The sequence below is a fragment of the Pleurodeles waltl genome, chromosome 5 (assembly GCF_031143425.1).
Source record: "Pleurodeles waltl isolate 20211129_DDA chromosome 5, aPleWal1.hap1.20221129, whole genome shotgun sequence".
In the NCBI taxonomy this organism is placed as follows: Eukaryota; Metazoa; Chordata; class Amphibia; order Caudata; family Salamandridae; genus Pleurodeles; species Pleurodeles waltl.
The window spans coordinates 1,857,460,746-1,857,478,039 of record NC_090444.1 but is presented as its reverse complement, the minus strand read 5'-3'; the positions used below and the strand labels follow the sequence as shown (position 1 = coordinate 1,857,478,039).

Sequence of the window (17,294 nt, the reverse complement as noted above, 5' to 3'; positions counted from 1 at the left end):
GAATAAGGTGCCCAGCAGAACTTTATTGCTCCAGATATTTTCAAACTGCCCAAGCCTCTATTAAATATCTTCCAGTGATATGAAGCAAGTTGGCTTTCTGGTGAATAAAGCAGGCAAAGATGTAACAAACATCTTACTATACTCAGTGTTGGTTAGAGATGACCTGCTTAATGTTGAAAGCAAATTAAAATCCCAAAGAATAAAAATGATTTGGAGGTGGCGCTGGGTCTTAAAGAGCCCCAAAGGATTGGCTTTTTGCAATGCCACGGTACTAAATCAAGTTAGACTGGACTCTCATAGCGCATAGAATAGTTGCAGGCATATACTGACAAGTAGCAAGGCAATAAGTGATGACGTGGTCCCAAAAGATAGCGTCAATTGTACATTCAATGTCTCCCTCTAACTGTATTGTTACTTTATACACCCTGTTGGGTGTGGAGACAAGCATGTCTGCAGTCTCAACTTGTAAGAAGTCATCAGTTGCTTTCACCGCCAGATACCAGATCCCGGCGCACTATTGTGGCCTCTGCTGGACTGTCTATCAGAGCCAGTGCCAACTTCCTACCTACAGGCTTTAAGGGACTCGACCATCACAGCCTTCCTACGGGTGTTAGCAGCAGGTAATCCCCTCTTTCTGCACAACACCCTAAACTCAGCTGCAGTAAGTGTGGGTAGGCTAGCCAGATCAAGCTCCATGTTCTCCCTTAAGTTTTGTGTCACTTAAGAAAAACTTTGTCACCAATTGATCAGAACAATTTAGAAAAATCTAAAATGAAGTAATTAAAAAACAAATCCAAATTTGCTGCGGGTCGAGTTACAGGATTTTTAACTTATTTCACTTAAAACTGTAGTGTGATAATAAACACAAGTCCTGGATCCCACCACTGCTCACCATAAATGTTGGAAAATGGGTTATTGGTAAGGACAGGCAAGTACCTATACTTAGCAATAGGCCACTTACCTCCACTTAGGTCCAGTGAGGTCTCAATAAATCAAACCCAGCTCAATCCTTGGTAGCTTGGCAACAAGCAACAAGGCTTAATTTAGGAGACATATGTGTAAAGAATTTAAAAATCACAAAACAGTAAATAAGTAAAGCACAATAAAAATCCAACACCAATTTTTGAAAATAGATTATATTTTTATGTTTAAAATGAGACCAAAACAAATATAATCGGATAAGAGGAACTTAGAAAGGAATAGCGCCAATCTGGTCATCTGATCGCACCTCGACCGGGGCAAAGTCAAAGTTTGAGGCTGACCGCGATGGAGCCCTGCTCGGCTACAGCTCGCCGGAGGCCTCGGTCAAAAGTTGACCTTCAGACTTAGTCGTTTTCTTGAAGATTTTCTTCAAAGGGACCCAGTTCCCAGTCCAATCCGACCTCCTGGAACTCTTCCTCGGATACGCGTTGCGGTAGACCTTGGTGGAGATTTTTACCTCTGGACTTAGTCGTTTTTTTTAGATGAAAATCCTTCGACCGGGGCAGACCTGAATCTTGATCTGACGTCCCTGGAGCCCTCTTTGAATACACTGCCTTGGAGGACCCTGTCAACTTTCAACTTTCTACTTTCAGACTTAGTCACTTTTTCTGTGATTTTCTTCACCGGGATGAACCTGCAAGTCAGGCCAGGTTGCGGTTGAGGCAAGCTGGCTAGAGTTGTAGGTGCGGGTCAAGCCCTTTATGGAGCTTTTTTCCCAAAGTTATCCAAATTTCTCCAAACTTCTGGATCTTCTTCCAGATGTTCCTTTAAGGTTCTTTTGAGGTCCACATCTCACCCGAAGGTTCCAGAAATTCTGAGATGCTCCTTGAGGGTACGGACTACAACTCCCAGAATGCATCTGGCGCAAACCCCTTTTTGGCCACTGGACAGTGGTTAGCTGGTCAGTTGCTTCAGGATTTGGTGCAGGGGACTCTGGTTAGCAATTTTTCACCTGTAGCAAACAGGGGTCCCTCCTTGAACCCGTTGAAGCCAGGCAAAGTCCTTCTTGTGGTGAAGCCCAAGTGTGCAGCTAATGCAGTCCTCCAGAGTGCAGTGTCCAGGTCCAGGTCAGGGGTCCAGCAGAGCAGTCCTTCTTCTTCTGTAGTTCTTCATGGTTGGAATCTGGTAGGGATCTGAGGTGTGGGTGCAGGTCTGACAGTTTTATCCTTGCTCCTGGGTGAAAACAGGGTTCTCCAATAGGGTGCAGGGCCCTTCCCCCTGTGATGACCACTTCCTGGGAAGTGTGGCAAAAATCAATCCCACGGAGCAACATTCCTCAAAAATCCATCATGGCTGAAAGTGATTTTTGGAGGTTATATCTGGCTGAGCCCACCCACTGGTTTGGCTAAAAATCTTAAGCACACCCTTCTCCTGCCCTCTCCTAATCTAATCAGGGGGGCACATAATTGTCTGGGTTTGCAGGATGTGAGGGAGGTGCTGCGTTACCCCAAATGTCCTTCTCTGCCTTTGAAGACCAGTTTAGCAGCCCTCCCCCTTCCTGCTTCCCCATCTGCTGAGGGAAGATCTCCCCCCCCAAGGCACATCTCTTTCTGTTGAGCCAGGCCACCTCACACCTCATCAAGGCAGCGTGGCCAGGCTTCCAGAGTTTGGACAATCAGAGCAAAGCAGTAAAACACTGCAGAGCTGAAGTTGGCAACTTTTCAGGTAACGTTTAAAACTCTTTACCTGAACAAGTTAAGTTAAATCCAACAATTGTAAGTTGTGGGATTTATTATAACGATGAATTTGATACCAAACTTAAGTTATCCGATACATGGGGGACCTTAGAAATTAAAATAAAGTCTCCCCATTCTAGCCTATGGAGGCTGTTCACTACAATGAGGGAAAAACAAATTTGGTTGTTTTACCTCACCAGGGCTTATAAAACTATTTTTATAAGGTCCCTGCATATAGTTACTTGGCACCCAGCCCTAGGGGCACATAAGGCACACCTTAGGGGTGACTTATATGTAAAAATAAGGTAGTTTAAGACTTTGGAACTACTTTTAATTCTAAAGTCAAATTTGCATGTAACTTTAATTTAAAATCAGCCAGCAAGGCAGGCCTGCCTTTGAAATGACATTGGGCACCTCAGCAGTTTACCTATGGGGGCACCACCTATGCTGGGGTCCCTAAACCTACATGCCCTACCATATAATAGGGACTTATTGGTAGGTTGACTTAGCCAAACATAATTAGCCTAATTTACATACTGATTTTATACAGAGCACAGGCCCTGGGACTGGTTAACAGTACCCAGGGCACCTTTAGAGTCAGGAAAACAAAAGCAAAAAGTGAGAAATGTGGCAAAAAGTCAGGGGCCTCTGCAATCAGCCCTGTTTTCTCACATGAGTCCTTTCTCGGTTTCACGTAGTCTGTTTGCTGCTCTGACCACCCACCTCTCTCACTACGTTTTTCCGGTTAGTCCTGAAAGGAGCAAGATTATCGTGTATCATATATTGATATCTGTCAGGGGTTTTTAAATTATCTCTATTTCTAAGATTATGGGCCTCATTCCGAGGCCGGCGGGCGGTGGTCGCCGCCCGCCTGGCGGGAACCGCCATATGGCCGCTCCGCGGTCGAAAGACCGCGGAGGCCATTTTGGCTTTCCCGCTGGGCTGGCGGGCGACCGCCAGAAGGCTGCCCGCCAGCCCAGCGGGAAACCCCTTCCCACGAGGAAGCCGGCTCCGAATGGAGCTGGCGGAGTGGGAAGGTGCGACGGGTTCAGTTGCACCCGTCGCGAATTTCAGTGTCTGCTTGGCAGACACTGAAATTCTTTGTGGGGCCCTCTTACGGGGGCCCCTGCAGTGCCCATGCCATTGGCATGGGCACTGTCACCCCATACCGCCATCCTGTTCCTGGCGGGCGAACCGCCAGGAACAGGATGGCGGTATGGGGTGTCGGAATCCCCATGGCGGCGCAGGATTCCTGAGGGCAGCGGAAAACCGGCGGGAGACCACCGGTTTTCCTGTTCTGACCGCGGCCAAACCGCCGCGGTCAGAATGCCCTGCGGGGCACCGCCAGCCTGTTGGCGGTGCTCCCGCCGACCCGGCCCCGGCGGTCCTTGACCGCCGGGGTCGGAATGACCCCCTATATCTGTTTTGTGGGGTCTCTGAATGCGGAGATTCTCCCCTTTCTTTTTAAGGAGCTTTTTAGAACCCTCAGGTGCTTGCTTGGCAGATTCTTTATTTGGATGTACCCTGTAATTGTGGTTTAATGGGTCTGGCCCCCAGACTATCTCGACCAATACTAGAGTAGGACTCAGTGGTAATCTTTGGCAGCTCACGTTCTTGATCCTGTGCACGAGCATCCCGAAGCCGCATGCACGCTGCAAGTGCAACTGCTTCCTCTTTAAGGTTACTTAATATGATTGAAGACATAGTGGCCACATTGCCTGGTGCAGGTATAATGCGGCAAAAGGGTTTACAAACTGGCATAATGGTCCTATTGCACCAGATTGTAAATGTGCCGCCAAAGCGTCAAAAAAAGGATGTGCAGCCGCGCAAGGAGCTTATAAATGAGCCCCATTGTCTTGTGTTCGATGTAGCCTCACCTGTGACAGTGTGACATTTCTATTTTCTGAGGAATCACTATTGTGCCCGCTGCTGAACCCGTAAAGACTCATTTTGTATATGTAAGTAACACCCCTTTTTCGTGCCTGTGGGTCCAGGAACAGAATCACTTCTGCTGCCTTGTCTCTATGAGGTTTTCAGGATGACTATCTGTAAGAGTAATTTGTACAGAGACATTGAAATTCCCTATTGCTGTATGACGTTCAAAGTCTCACCTCTTTACAACCCTAGTGGTAACCCATTGTGTTTGTCTCTTATAGTTCCCATTCCCATTTGTCAACATTAGGGCTTTGCCTACTCCATGCCTGTGCTTCCTCCTGTTTGTGTCTGTCCCTTCCGGCTGTATGCCTTTGGCTGATCCTTTGCATTGGTACACTAATTCATTAGGCAGATATTCCTTAACCTTGAGACTGAGTCCTTAAAGGAGTGCCAAAGTCTCAAACTCCTCTGGCTGGAAAGTCAGACACAATTCACAAATTATTTTCCAATCATGTTAAGACACCTCTCTCCAAACCTAAGCATTCTCTGAAAATCTCTAAAGGAACTCTTAGTCTAAAGGAGAGACTTGTCGAAGAAAATCAAAGATTGCAAACGGAATAGTATACTGAGTAGCTCTCTGACAATTCAGTGTTAAAAGTGTTGTCATATTTGTGATTTTAACCCTCCACACCTGTAAATCAACTACAAAGAAAGAAAAGGTTTTTGCAGATTTTATTACCTCAATCATGGGAGGTTTACATGACTTGGGTAGTGCTTTGACTAACTCTGCACATTGCACTCAGCCTTTGAATAGACCACCAGGTTTCTTGCCACAGGCTATTGTATCCAATGTTCATTTCCAAGCACAAGATGACATAACAGGGATGTCTTGTTTGTTTTCTGTTCGCTACTCTAGGCCAGCTTGCTAGCTGCTCAGTACCCCAAGCCTGCTATTGATTCTTCTGAAACATTATAAGTAAATGCGGCTTCCCAAGTCAGCAAGACAGAGCTTGGGAGAGAAAAGCACTGTGAGCCTCATTAGCTTATCCAAGAAGACTGCTTCTCCATCAATCATAGCCCCAACCACTGGTCACTGACTTTCTCATTCTAATCACTTTTTAATTGTTCCTGGTTTGTTCCTTGTGTTCATTTTATTTTTTCTGTTTATCTATTCAAATGCTTCTGTAATAACACTTGTCTTTTCTCCTGGTCTCCTAGATTCTGCCTCTTGGTTATGCTCCCTATCTCAGTGTCACTCTTACAGTCTCTAGTTCCTTTGAAGCTCCAAACTCTTGCTTATTCTTACAATCTTTGTGCTTGACTTGCTCGTTTTTTCTCTCATTTTCCTTCAGTGTCCTGCTCCTGACTATTTGCTATGGCTCTTATGTTCCTTTCTAGTGTTTCCTATGGGTAATCCTCTTGTGTCCTTGTGCTTGGTACGTTTGCAATTTTAACCTCATGTGTGTAATAGAGTGTATAGTTGTATCACTTTTGTACAGGGGTTGTCTTGTGATACATGTAGTCATAAGTGCCTTAACTGTGACAGTGTGACATTTCTACTTTTGTAGGAATCACCACTTTAACTCCTGATGGACCAGTAAGGGCTTGTCTCATGTATGTGAGTATACCCCTTATTTGTGACCTAGGATCCAGATACAGAATCACTTGTGCTGCCTCCTTTCGATGGAGTTTGTAGGGTGATTGTCTGTAAAAGTAATCTGCACAGAGACGTTGATGTTGCCTGTTGGTTTGTGAAGTTTTAGTGGTAACCCAGTGTGTTTGTAAATTATTAATTCAATTCCGTCTTTTTTCATATTAGGGTTGCTTTGCCTTCTCTATCCTATTCCTGTGCTTAACCGTGTTTGTGTCTGCTTTTTCCTAGTACATGCCCTTGGCTGATCCTTTGAATCGTACACTACTTCCGTAGGCAAACTTTTATTTATTTATTTAAAGTATATGTAAAGTGCAATATCATTGCTATTGGGATATCCTGGCACTTGACAAAAATACACCAACTCTGCATGTTCAGTATCACTAAAGGAGGAATAGCCAGGTCTTCAAACATTCCTGAAACACAAGAAGGTCCTCCGTGAGATGAATTTCCATGGGTAAAGAATTCCAATGGAGCTAGACGATTAAAGGAGCAGACACCCATTCTGGCTTTCCTAATTTGTCTTCCTTAAACAAAAGCTTGACTTTAAGATCAAAGCTCTCCTGTGGGTTTGTAAAAAGCCACTCTGCTATGCACTATGGCTGCCCTGAATCATGAAGTGACTTATGAACATAGCAAAGTTACTTAAACTTGGCTCTATGTTCCTTAACCTTAATCCTGGAGTCCTTGACACATAGGGCTGGAAGAAACCCCTGATATCTGCATAATTTAAAAGTATTGACAAGGTCTATTACATCTCTGAGTATAAGCTCTTAGAACAATATGCCATAGGGATAGGCTAAATGTAAGTCTCCGGAAAGTTATGACTCATATCCCAAAGAATTCATGGTATATAGGTTTTCAAGCAGAATAATTGCACTATTAGCATGCTGTGAAACTAATTTTGTTTCACAATATCAAACAGTAAAACAAAAAACACATCACATGCAAAATAAGAGTACCATCCTGTTTTATTACTGAGCAGTGACCTTTACCCAGAAGGCTAATGATAGTCCTGTTAAATAAAACAATAGCCCAAATATAACCTCCATTAGCCTGCAGAAATGACCTTGTAACGATGTAGTCAAGCTCTGCTCATTCCTTCAGGACACCAGGAACATGAAAAAGAACACACTTTAAAGATACAAGCAAACGCAGACCATAAAACTGCTTGAATTAAGAGTATTTCGCAACATGCTGAGGAAGACATTTTAACTCGAACCACAGACACAAATAAATGAGAAACCGCTTTTAAACGTGTAATGTAGAACAACTGTAAATTAATGTGAGGCCTAGTTATGTCAACTTTTAAAGAATTGTTTTGTCAAATATAGATCAATTACCGGTTCATGTTAATTAAACAGTTTTTATTTGTTAATTATACATTCCCTCTTTCTGTCCTTCCCACAGATGTTATAAGTTATCACAAGCCAAACTGCTTAAAACTCTGAAGGATCCAGTCTCTTTTTCTTTTGTCCAGTGTTTTTATTTCACTAAAACCCTAGCTTTAAGGTTATCTATTTTAATGTCCAACTTTTTTCCTTTTCTGGTAGTTGACATCTGTTCGTTCTTGCACCCACAATTTAACCAATGTCTATGACTTATTTGTTCTAAGCACTTAAAAATAAGCATTACACCATTTATACATAATACAATAATAATGGTAGGGGTTGCAATTTTACACATCATTCCTCTGCACTCAACAAACCATTCACAATTTTTTGCCATTTAGTTTCCAAAAGCACTAAACCATGAGTCAATCACCTTCCATACACTAATCTCTTCATTATTTAGCTTGCTAATATCTGGCAAAAATGTGTAACATTGCTGCAGCTTCAACACACTGTACACCCAACCGCCTTTCACAAGAAGAATAACCAAACCAATCCTAATTGGGAAACCCATTGCACATATAGCAATTACCTCTTCAAGTGATCATCCAAAGTGGACACCTCTCTAATATGCACTTCATTCAAAACAACATTAATAGGAGTAATCTACATACCAACTTGTCCATAATCACTTGGCCAAGTCACATTTCACTCTTCTAAGACCAGTTTCACTCATTGCATTCATATGATACACTACCCACACAACTGGGTGCCAAATTAAAATAAGCAGTCAAACCACAGACATATTAAGGTCCTCCATACATAGGCTCTTCACCCTTCATTTATTCATCATCAACCACAACATTATAACCACATGCACTTTACCCAATCATTTAAAATGTTTTTGAACCTTTAGATTTCACACACATGATACACACAACTCATTTTTTTCTGTTGTTCAATTCTAAGTATAGGATGAATCATTAAATTCCTGATTTTCTCATCAGCTTCTTCTTGTAAATCAATCGCTTTCACTTGATCCGTACCATTTCTTATTTTCACTCTTCTTTAATTAAATTCTTTAATAAAACTTTTTAAGAAAATCCTCCATTCAATGATCACCATTTACACAGTGTATCTCTAAAAATCAAGACTACGAAGAATTGACATGAAGATACTGTACAACAAACCATAGGTGAGTGGAAGGTGATTATGTGTTGCCCCCGTTGAGACAGACGTTGGCAAGTATGAACATACGTAACAATTAGGCACACTCATTTTGAAAAGGGATTCATTTAACAAACTAATATAAGCATGTTTAGTAGTATTGCTGGTAGAAATCTATTTATGTTTTCCTGTGAAACATTATTATTATAATGATGTAATTCAACTTCAGGTTTAGGACTCATGTAGCCAATTTAGGTATAAAGGCTCATTCTGATAATTAAAATTATCACGAGTAAAATATAGAAAACATTCTTATGCTATACAATAGCACTTTTTAATTTTGCCCATATTTCTTCTGTAAAACATTACCAAGATCAAAATCTAAACTAGCAGATAAAATACAAACACCACTTCAAGAATTTCAAATGTGAATATGTCACCAATAAGAGGTTCAGCCCAAATGAAATGCTCATAAGAAACCTACTATATCTGAATGGATACCAAATATATACAATTAATCTTCTATAGTCATTAAGAATCAGGTTTCTACTAAAGTTAGAGTAATGTAGGGATTTGTAGGTCCATTTCAGCATTCCTTTGAACATGATTCTAGATTGGTTTTCTCCTTCTAATTTCACAAGAGATTCATGGACTGGTATTTTTGAAAAGTTAACATCTCTTTTCTCTGGTTCTACTTTTGTCAGATATGTCAGTTAAGGAACTGCATACTTCTGTTTAGTAGTGTCACTTTTATAGATCTTCTGACTACTGGTTATTTTGAACCATCTGTCACTCAGATGCATTTCTGTTTGCTTTCTCGCTTGTGTCTCTTCTCCAATTGCTCAAGTCTGTGATATTTTGTGACACTATTTTACTCCCTCTTATACACTCAGACCATCCATCTAGGATCTCTTGTCAACTACAAACCTACTTGTGACAACTTCTTCATCTTCAGCTTCACTTGCCATTTAATATCTGCTGTGTATGACTATCACAGCTTGATTTGCTATGATGGTTTCTGAAATATAAACGTTTGCTTTCTAATTTCCTTGAGTTTGTATTTGTGCTTGTTTTTCTTCTTCTTCTTGAACAATCTGACTTTCACCCCCCATCCAGATCCAAGTAGTGAACTCGAGTTTGACACTTTAAGTGAGTGGTTGGTGCCACCACTGCCAGCCTAACTCCTGGCTATCTCACAGCACCTCACCCGAACCCCCAAACCCAACTGGTAAAAGGTGACTATGGCAACCTCAACATGACACTCTAACTCCCCAGGGAAGCCATGGAAACAAATCTTACCCCTTTCATTTTTGTACTCATGCATGCCAAGGTGAGACGCAAAAGATGCAAGATAAGTTTCAATACATTTATTCAAACAATTGAAATCTGGAATATAAAGAGTGAGCTGTGATAATTAGGCAGATGAAACAAAGTAACGTAATCAGCATTACAAACATGGTAAAGAGAATAGACAATCCAGCCATGGTGTTTGCAGTTCTAGGATAACAGGGGTTCTAGAAATTTCAGAGGTTCCTACCTATGCCTATGTCTACACTGAGAGCATAACAGGTGTACCCTTCTGCCTGACCCAATCTAAGGGATAAACCCCAAACACATACATGGAGATGATGTCAGGAGTTGGCCTGTGGTGTGATGGCAATCGTCTCAAGAAGCTGGTAGATCAGTGCCAGCAAAGCTGCATGTCATACAGCATGTCTCCTATGATAGTTGCCAGGAGGAATTCCCTCTGCCCCCACCCCATTTATATAATAAACTATAGTGTGTTCGGAGTACAGTACTAATACAATGCTGTGTCTAGGTGTAGAAGCTGTCTCCTGAATGGGCAACACAAACTAGCATACTCTCTAAAGTGTTCCTAGCCCTGGACAGAAAAACCTGATTACATGCAATGCAAAGGAACACTAAACACCTAGCTTTTTACTCAAAATTCCTAGAATAAAAGCAATCTGATAAAATAATTTAAAACTCATAGTTATAAACAGCTTACTAGAATGAAAACATATGAACTGTAAAGCAAAGCTAAAACAGGGGTGACCAAAACGGGTCCTAAAGGTTCGCACAACACCTGCATACTTCATAGCAGTGTTCATCACAAGTATCATTCTAAAAGGTTAACGTCACCTCAGCTCCAAGTCACTCTTTTAAATGTAATTTTTCACAACAACATAATCACCAGATTAAAAGTCATGAAAGGGTTCTTCACTTGGTGAAGTTGTTTTCAAATTCACGTGCTAGCAGACAGAGAATTCTACATTGGGCAAGCCTTGTAATATTCCTGGACAAGGTAATCAGAAATGTTCACAAGTGCAGCTTAAGGTATACAAACACTCTGTGTTGCTCTTCCCATGATCACTACATGAGGTGAGGGTCCAGTCACTTGATTAGGTGTTCTTCCTAAACGCATTAGTGCCAGTAGTAGGGATCTAGCCATTCTAGTGATATTGAATTAAACACTTTGGATAACATCAACCTAAGAGTGCTAACAATTTGCTCAAATATACAGAATGTTTCTGGTGGATAGCTCTACAGAATCCTTTGAAACATAAATAGAAATTCTCATTAATTCAATCTTTGTGTGACTGCCCCAATCTGATTCTCCCTCAATATGGCTATAGTTAGGATATCACATCTTCTATTTAGAAATGACTCCTTCCACCTGAAGAAAGGCAAACAATGAGTAAAATATATTGTAGCCAATTGCATGGAGACATCTCAACAAAGTCAATCAGTAATTTGGCGAAAACATAATTTTCCTTGAAAGGTTCACTGCTGATTCACCTCATTAATGTGGGCCACAGAGATCCTTACTTGATGTGGAATGACTTCCCACATCAACTCAAAGAGGAAAGTCTCTGGGTATGAACTTATTTTCTCCATCTACTGTGCAAATGTAATAGCAGTCCCCCTTTGATAATGAACAGTTTGAGCCAGCAGGCTTAAATCAATTTCCTAATGAAAGTGACATATCTGCTTGTGCAAGGGCATGCACATGGAGCAGAAAGTAGGATGGCTTTTCTCAAAATGAACTTCAACATTACCTCAGTAACTGTTCAGCCTACTTACAAGTATTGTACTGTGGTTGGGAAAGGGTAAGACAGCTAGGTTTATTTCTCTTGGTGGCCCTATTTTATTTCCCTGTCTTCATCTTCGGTCCATCCATGTCCAACTCCGCCAAGGCATCAGGATCTACTTCTGAACACACATTGAGAGAGACACTCTCTCAAAACCACTTGTCCTGTAGACCTGCTATATGCCTTCACTTATTACTCAGAAGAAGATTCTTGGACTCCTAAATTTGTGAGAGTTCCAGGGCTCCCGCTCCTCATGGAGTCTGATACTTCTTTTCATGCTGGGACTGGCGATTGACCTACTTATTCAATCAGAACCAGCATTTTGCTCTATTTGCTAGTGGTAGTGGCCATTACACAATAGAGAGTGAACTGCCACTCTATCCCTGGCAGGATGTGCCCAACACTAAGATCCAAATCATGAAAAAAAGAAAGTGGGTATAGTTTATTTAGCATATTAGGTACAGGAAATGAATAAAACCAAGTTGTTTTGAGTGAGGTGCCCTGTTAAAGGTATAGTGTCAATTAAGAAGGTGCCAAACAAAGAGACGATAGATAACTAGAATCTCTCTGTGAGAGGCTCCCCTCTTGAAAGGTGGACTCATCCCAGGTAAGAACTGGGGCAAGGAAGAAAATTAAGAGATAATGATGATTGTGTGAGTTACATGGTAATAACTATCATCCTGCAAATGGTAGAATGGCATACATCTCCGATGGTCCAGTGTCACATATGGAAAATTTCTGACATTTGAACTTGCTGCAATAAATGTACAAACTGCATAGCACTGAGGGACAACAAACTGTTGTATGATAACTGGGTTTGGACTGCCTATGAAAAAAGATGGGCTTTCTAGGATCATAAAGCCAGAATACTATGCATGTTCTAACTGGGTACAATCATGGCAGCTATTTTGGAAAATGGCTAATACTGCATGTGAGATGGCCACCATATTAGACATGGATACTACTGTAGCATGTACAGCTCTGCGAGTAAAGCCCATGATTCACTTTCTCCTTCAGATCTTTAACGTGCAACTCTTCATGCTAAGAGCTGGTAAGATATCTGAAGGGTCCAAGGGACCCATATGATCTGTGTGTACCCTAAAGATCAGTGGATCAAATTCTGACAGATCCATTCAATAATACAACTAAGATCTGTAATCTGAATAGTACTGAGTAGGGAAATAGTAACACCCCATATTTACATCAGTTCAAAACTGTAAATTGCAATAGTGCTCACTATAATAGGAACAAAACAGTTAATTCCATGCTCATAACAGATCAAGGAGGAAATCGAGCACATAGTCTAGAGTGATGTCTATATAGTGCGTTGTTGTGTTGTAAAGGCAGTCTCCATAAGAAAGGATTAGATCTAGCAAAAACCTTATCTAACTAAAGGAAGATATCTGACACCGTCATGATGAAGCAGCATAATTTATATCTTTGGTTAATCTCCCTTTGGCCAAGAAGTACAAACACCACAGCCGTGACTCCTCCCATAACCAGAGGTAATTGTCATGACTAAATGATGACTTGATCAAGATGACTCCAGTTACAAGGTTTTCAAGGTCTGGCCCTACGAAGCACAGAACCTACTGGATCACAAATGGGTAGACGTTTTCCTGCAGGTAATGCCCTCTTTTCAGAAAATCTTAAATCTATTGCTTTTTACAGTAATTAAAGCAGAATTCAAGTCTCACTCTGCCAAAAATCACACACTCAAAACAACAAATTGGGCTATTGTGTCATGAGAGGGTTTACTAAAAAATCGGAGTTCTGTTCTCTACTTGCCTATAGTGAGAGATGTGTGTGCTCTGGGTTGTGGGAGAAAGTGTTAGCATGATGGTTAAAGTCAAGTGCTAAATAAGATTAAAGACAAATAGATAAATAGCTGCATGGCCATGGCTGACCAAAGAACAATTAACACTTTGTCCAGTCCCAATGGGCCAATAAGACCTTCTTTAGGTCTTTTCTGACAAAGTTTAGTTATGATAAGGTATGTCTTCAGTTCCACCGCTAGCAAATTCTCCAGTTACTGTAGTTTCACACCTATTACATGCTGTGATTAGCAGCTCTAGTTTGGTCGATTGAGGTCTAAGAGATGCAATGAATAAACAAATTCCTTACAGCAAAGGTAAACTTAAAAAAAAACTGGGTGGGCAGGAGAGCTCAAGAGTTGAACCACACATATGATACAGTTTTTGGAGCTTAAGTCAAATGGTGACCACCAAGAATCAATGTCTGATCAGTTTCTCTATTATCATAGGTTTGGAGTGGGTGGATACGAAGCACCGCACCTTAGCTGGCTGCCTGACGAGTTTGTACTGGAGCACTGGGATTATGTCTCTCCCTCTGGTGGCGTATCTGATACGGGACTGGCGCTGGCTTCTCATTGCTGTAACAAGCCCCTATGTTTTGGGCATTATCAGTATATGGTGAGTGAATAGGGCTAAAGCAAGAGAATATATTTCTTTTTTGGGTGCCATGCATACTCAGGAATTTGATCTCAGGTATGAATCTTCGAGTAGAAACATATTAAAGGTTGAATCCACTCTATTGGAATCACAGACAAAGACCTCGTAATGCACTGCGATCAAATACTGAATCTGTTCTCTTGTACCTCTTTGTGGTGTAATTTTGTCCTGCTGTCTACTTTCAGTGAAGCCGTTGACATGTTGCTAATCTGAATACTATACTCAAAATCCACTCTCTGCCAATCAATTTAATGTGGTCAATGTTAGCTACCAAGCAATCCCTTGAGTTCTCGTCTTGATGATTGGTGTGCCTTCTATATTATCTCTCTCCCAAATTTCTGATTAACTTTTTCCACAATCTCTGTAGCATTTTGTTCACATCAATACAACTCCCTAGGGGGGCTAATCTTTTTTCTACACTGTCATTCTCGCAAGATCTAAAACTGTATTAACATATGTACACACAGACACACACACACACATTATTACTTCAGTTTCCTTTATTCCCACAGGTGGATTCCCGAGTCTGTGAGGTGGCTTTTGACCAAAGGCAAGGTGAAGGAAGCTCATGCCCTCTTGGTTAAATGCTCTTCAATGAATGGCCACACACACTTGTCTTCCAATATAAACACAGAGGTGAGAGGAGTGTAGCACTGAACTATAGTGCTTATGCATGAAACTTTCAGTTACTTTGAGGGTTCTCGCTTTTATCCCTGCCACTTGTCTTAGTTCTGTTGTGAGGATGAATGCCACATGTCCTTGAGGTTACCTTTAGGATGCTGCAAGTGAGTTGAATGAGACAATATTTACTTTTAGTCAAACATCTACTCTATTGCATTCCCTGCATGTCCCTCAGTGCTATTCACACCAACCCCACTAATAGCCATTGTACAGTCAGTGTATACACTTCTGAGCATGACTTTAGTAGACTATTGAAGAACAAAGATCACACTGTGTAGACCCAAAGCATAAAAGAGCAAAAATCTATGCACAATTGGATTACACTTTGGAAAGCTTTGCTTACAGATTCTGGTTTCCAGTGTTAGACTCAAGAAGTTGACTCCATGAGATCCATATGTGAAAGCAGATCAAAAGCAAAACACCTTAAGCTGCATACTGGAATAATAGCTCCTCTGTATTAGTATTCGCAGGAACAAAGACAAGGTTTCTTAGACTAACACACTAATCAGTAGATGAGTCCCACAGTGGTCAATACCTCATTCTACCTGTTTAATATTGATACCAGGCCTCTTTGTAATGTTTTTGCTAATGGAGGTTTTAGGGTTACAGTCTAACTCTGTCTGTAAATGTATCACATCCGCTGCTACGTAATCACATAGGTCAATACCATCTTCCAGGTCCCCCAATAAGGAAAAAAAGTAGTTGAGATTCTCGGGTGTGTGGTCCCACACTGGGATATTCACACTCTAACTACAAAGCAGAGAGCTCTCAGGATACTGAGGTGGCTCCCTACCAGGTGCCACTAAAGACTCAAGCTGCATGCTTTAAGTGAGATGGGAAGCTACAGGGCCACGTTTGTGCCCAGTGTCCCCACAGAAGCAGAGGAGCCATAGCCAAAAAGGTAGGTTCCGTGGCAGAAGGCAATGGATTATCTGCCTCCACAATACTCCAGATCCAGGGGGTCATTCTGACCCCGGCGGGCGGCGGGCGGCGGTCGCCGCCCGGCTGGCGGGAACCGCCATTTGGCCGCTCTGCAGTCAAAAGACCGCTGGTGGCATTCCGACCTTCCCGCTGGGCCGGAGGGCACTACCCAAGGTAGCGCCCGCCGGCCCAGCAGCAAGGAGGCCTGCAACACTGAAGCCGGCTCCGAATGGAGCCGGCGGTGTTGCAGGTGTGCGGCGGGTGCAGTTGCACCCGTCGCGCTTTTCACTGTCTGCTATGCAGACAGTGAAAAGCTGGCTGGGGCCCTGTTAGGGGGCCCCTGCACTGCCCAGGCCAGTGGCATGGGCAGTGCAGGGGCCCCCAGGGGCCCCTAGACACCCGTTACCGCCAGCCTCTTCCTGGCGGTGACAGCCGCCAGAAACAGGCTGACGGTAAGGGGGTCAGAATCCCCATGGCGGCGCTGCTTGCAGTGCCGCCATGGCGGATTTGCCCAGCCGGGGTAAATCCGGCGGGAAACCGCCGGACCCGGTTTTCTGACTGCGGCTTTACCGCCGCGGTTAGAATGGGCAGGGAAGCACTGCCAGCCTCTTTAACCGCCAGGGTCGGAATGACCCCCCCAGTCTCCCCAGTGTAGGAGGCTGGACTGGCTTGTAGTGAGTACCAAGGGGTACTTACACCTTGCACCAGGCCCTGGTATCCCTTATTAGTGTGTATAGGGGTGTCTAGCAGCTTAGGCTGATAGAAAAGGTAGCTTAGCAGAGCAGCTTAGGCTGAACTAGGAGACGAGTGAAGCTCCTACAGTACCACTAGTGTCACTTGCACAATATCATAAGAAAACACAATACACAGATATACTAAAAATAAAGGTACTTTATTTTTATGACAATATGCCAAAGTATCTCAGTGAGTACCCTCAGTATGAGGATAGCAAATATACACAAGATATATGTACACAATACCAAAAATATGCAGTATAGTAATAGAAAACAGTGCAAACAATGTATAGTTACAATAGGATGCAATGGGGGCACATAGGGGTAGGGGCAACACAAACCATATACTCCAAAAGTGGAATGCGAACCACGAATGGACCCCAAACCTATGTGACCCTGTAGAGGGTCGCTGGGACTGTAAGAAAACAGTGAGGGTTAGAAAAATAGCCCACCCCAAGACCCTGAAAAGTGAGTGCAAAGTGCACTAAAGTTTCCCAAAGAGTGTCACGTTGTAGATGCTCCTCAGACTCGGTGCGATGCAAATGGGAGTCTGCCTCCTGACACCACCAAGTCACCAATAAAAACCACAGTGCATTGGAGTAATCAGGTGAGGGAAGGAAGGGGAAGGAACAGCATGGAAGGGATATCTGTAATGAGAAGAATACACAGCGTTAATATCACATTAGCCTATCTATTCTCGCAATGTCTCGCTAA

General features: G+C 42.5%; 1 protein-coding gene across 1 annotated transcript in view; it reads left to right on the top strand.

Annotated features, from left to right (window-relative positions):
- The window catches only part of LOC138296883 (solute carrier family 22 member 7-like), a 223,699-nt gene that overhangs the window by 145,217 nt on the left and 61,188 nt on the right, over window positions 1–17,294 (top strand). The window contains exons 5-6 of the mRNA XM_069236376.1: window positions 14,037–14,205; window positions 14,757–14,880. Of these exons, the coding sequence (XP_069092477.1) occupies window positions 14,037–14,205; window positions 14,757–14,880 (293 nt within the window). The remainder of the gene's footprint in view (window positions 1–14,036; window positions 14,206–14,756; window positions 14,881–17,294) is intronic.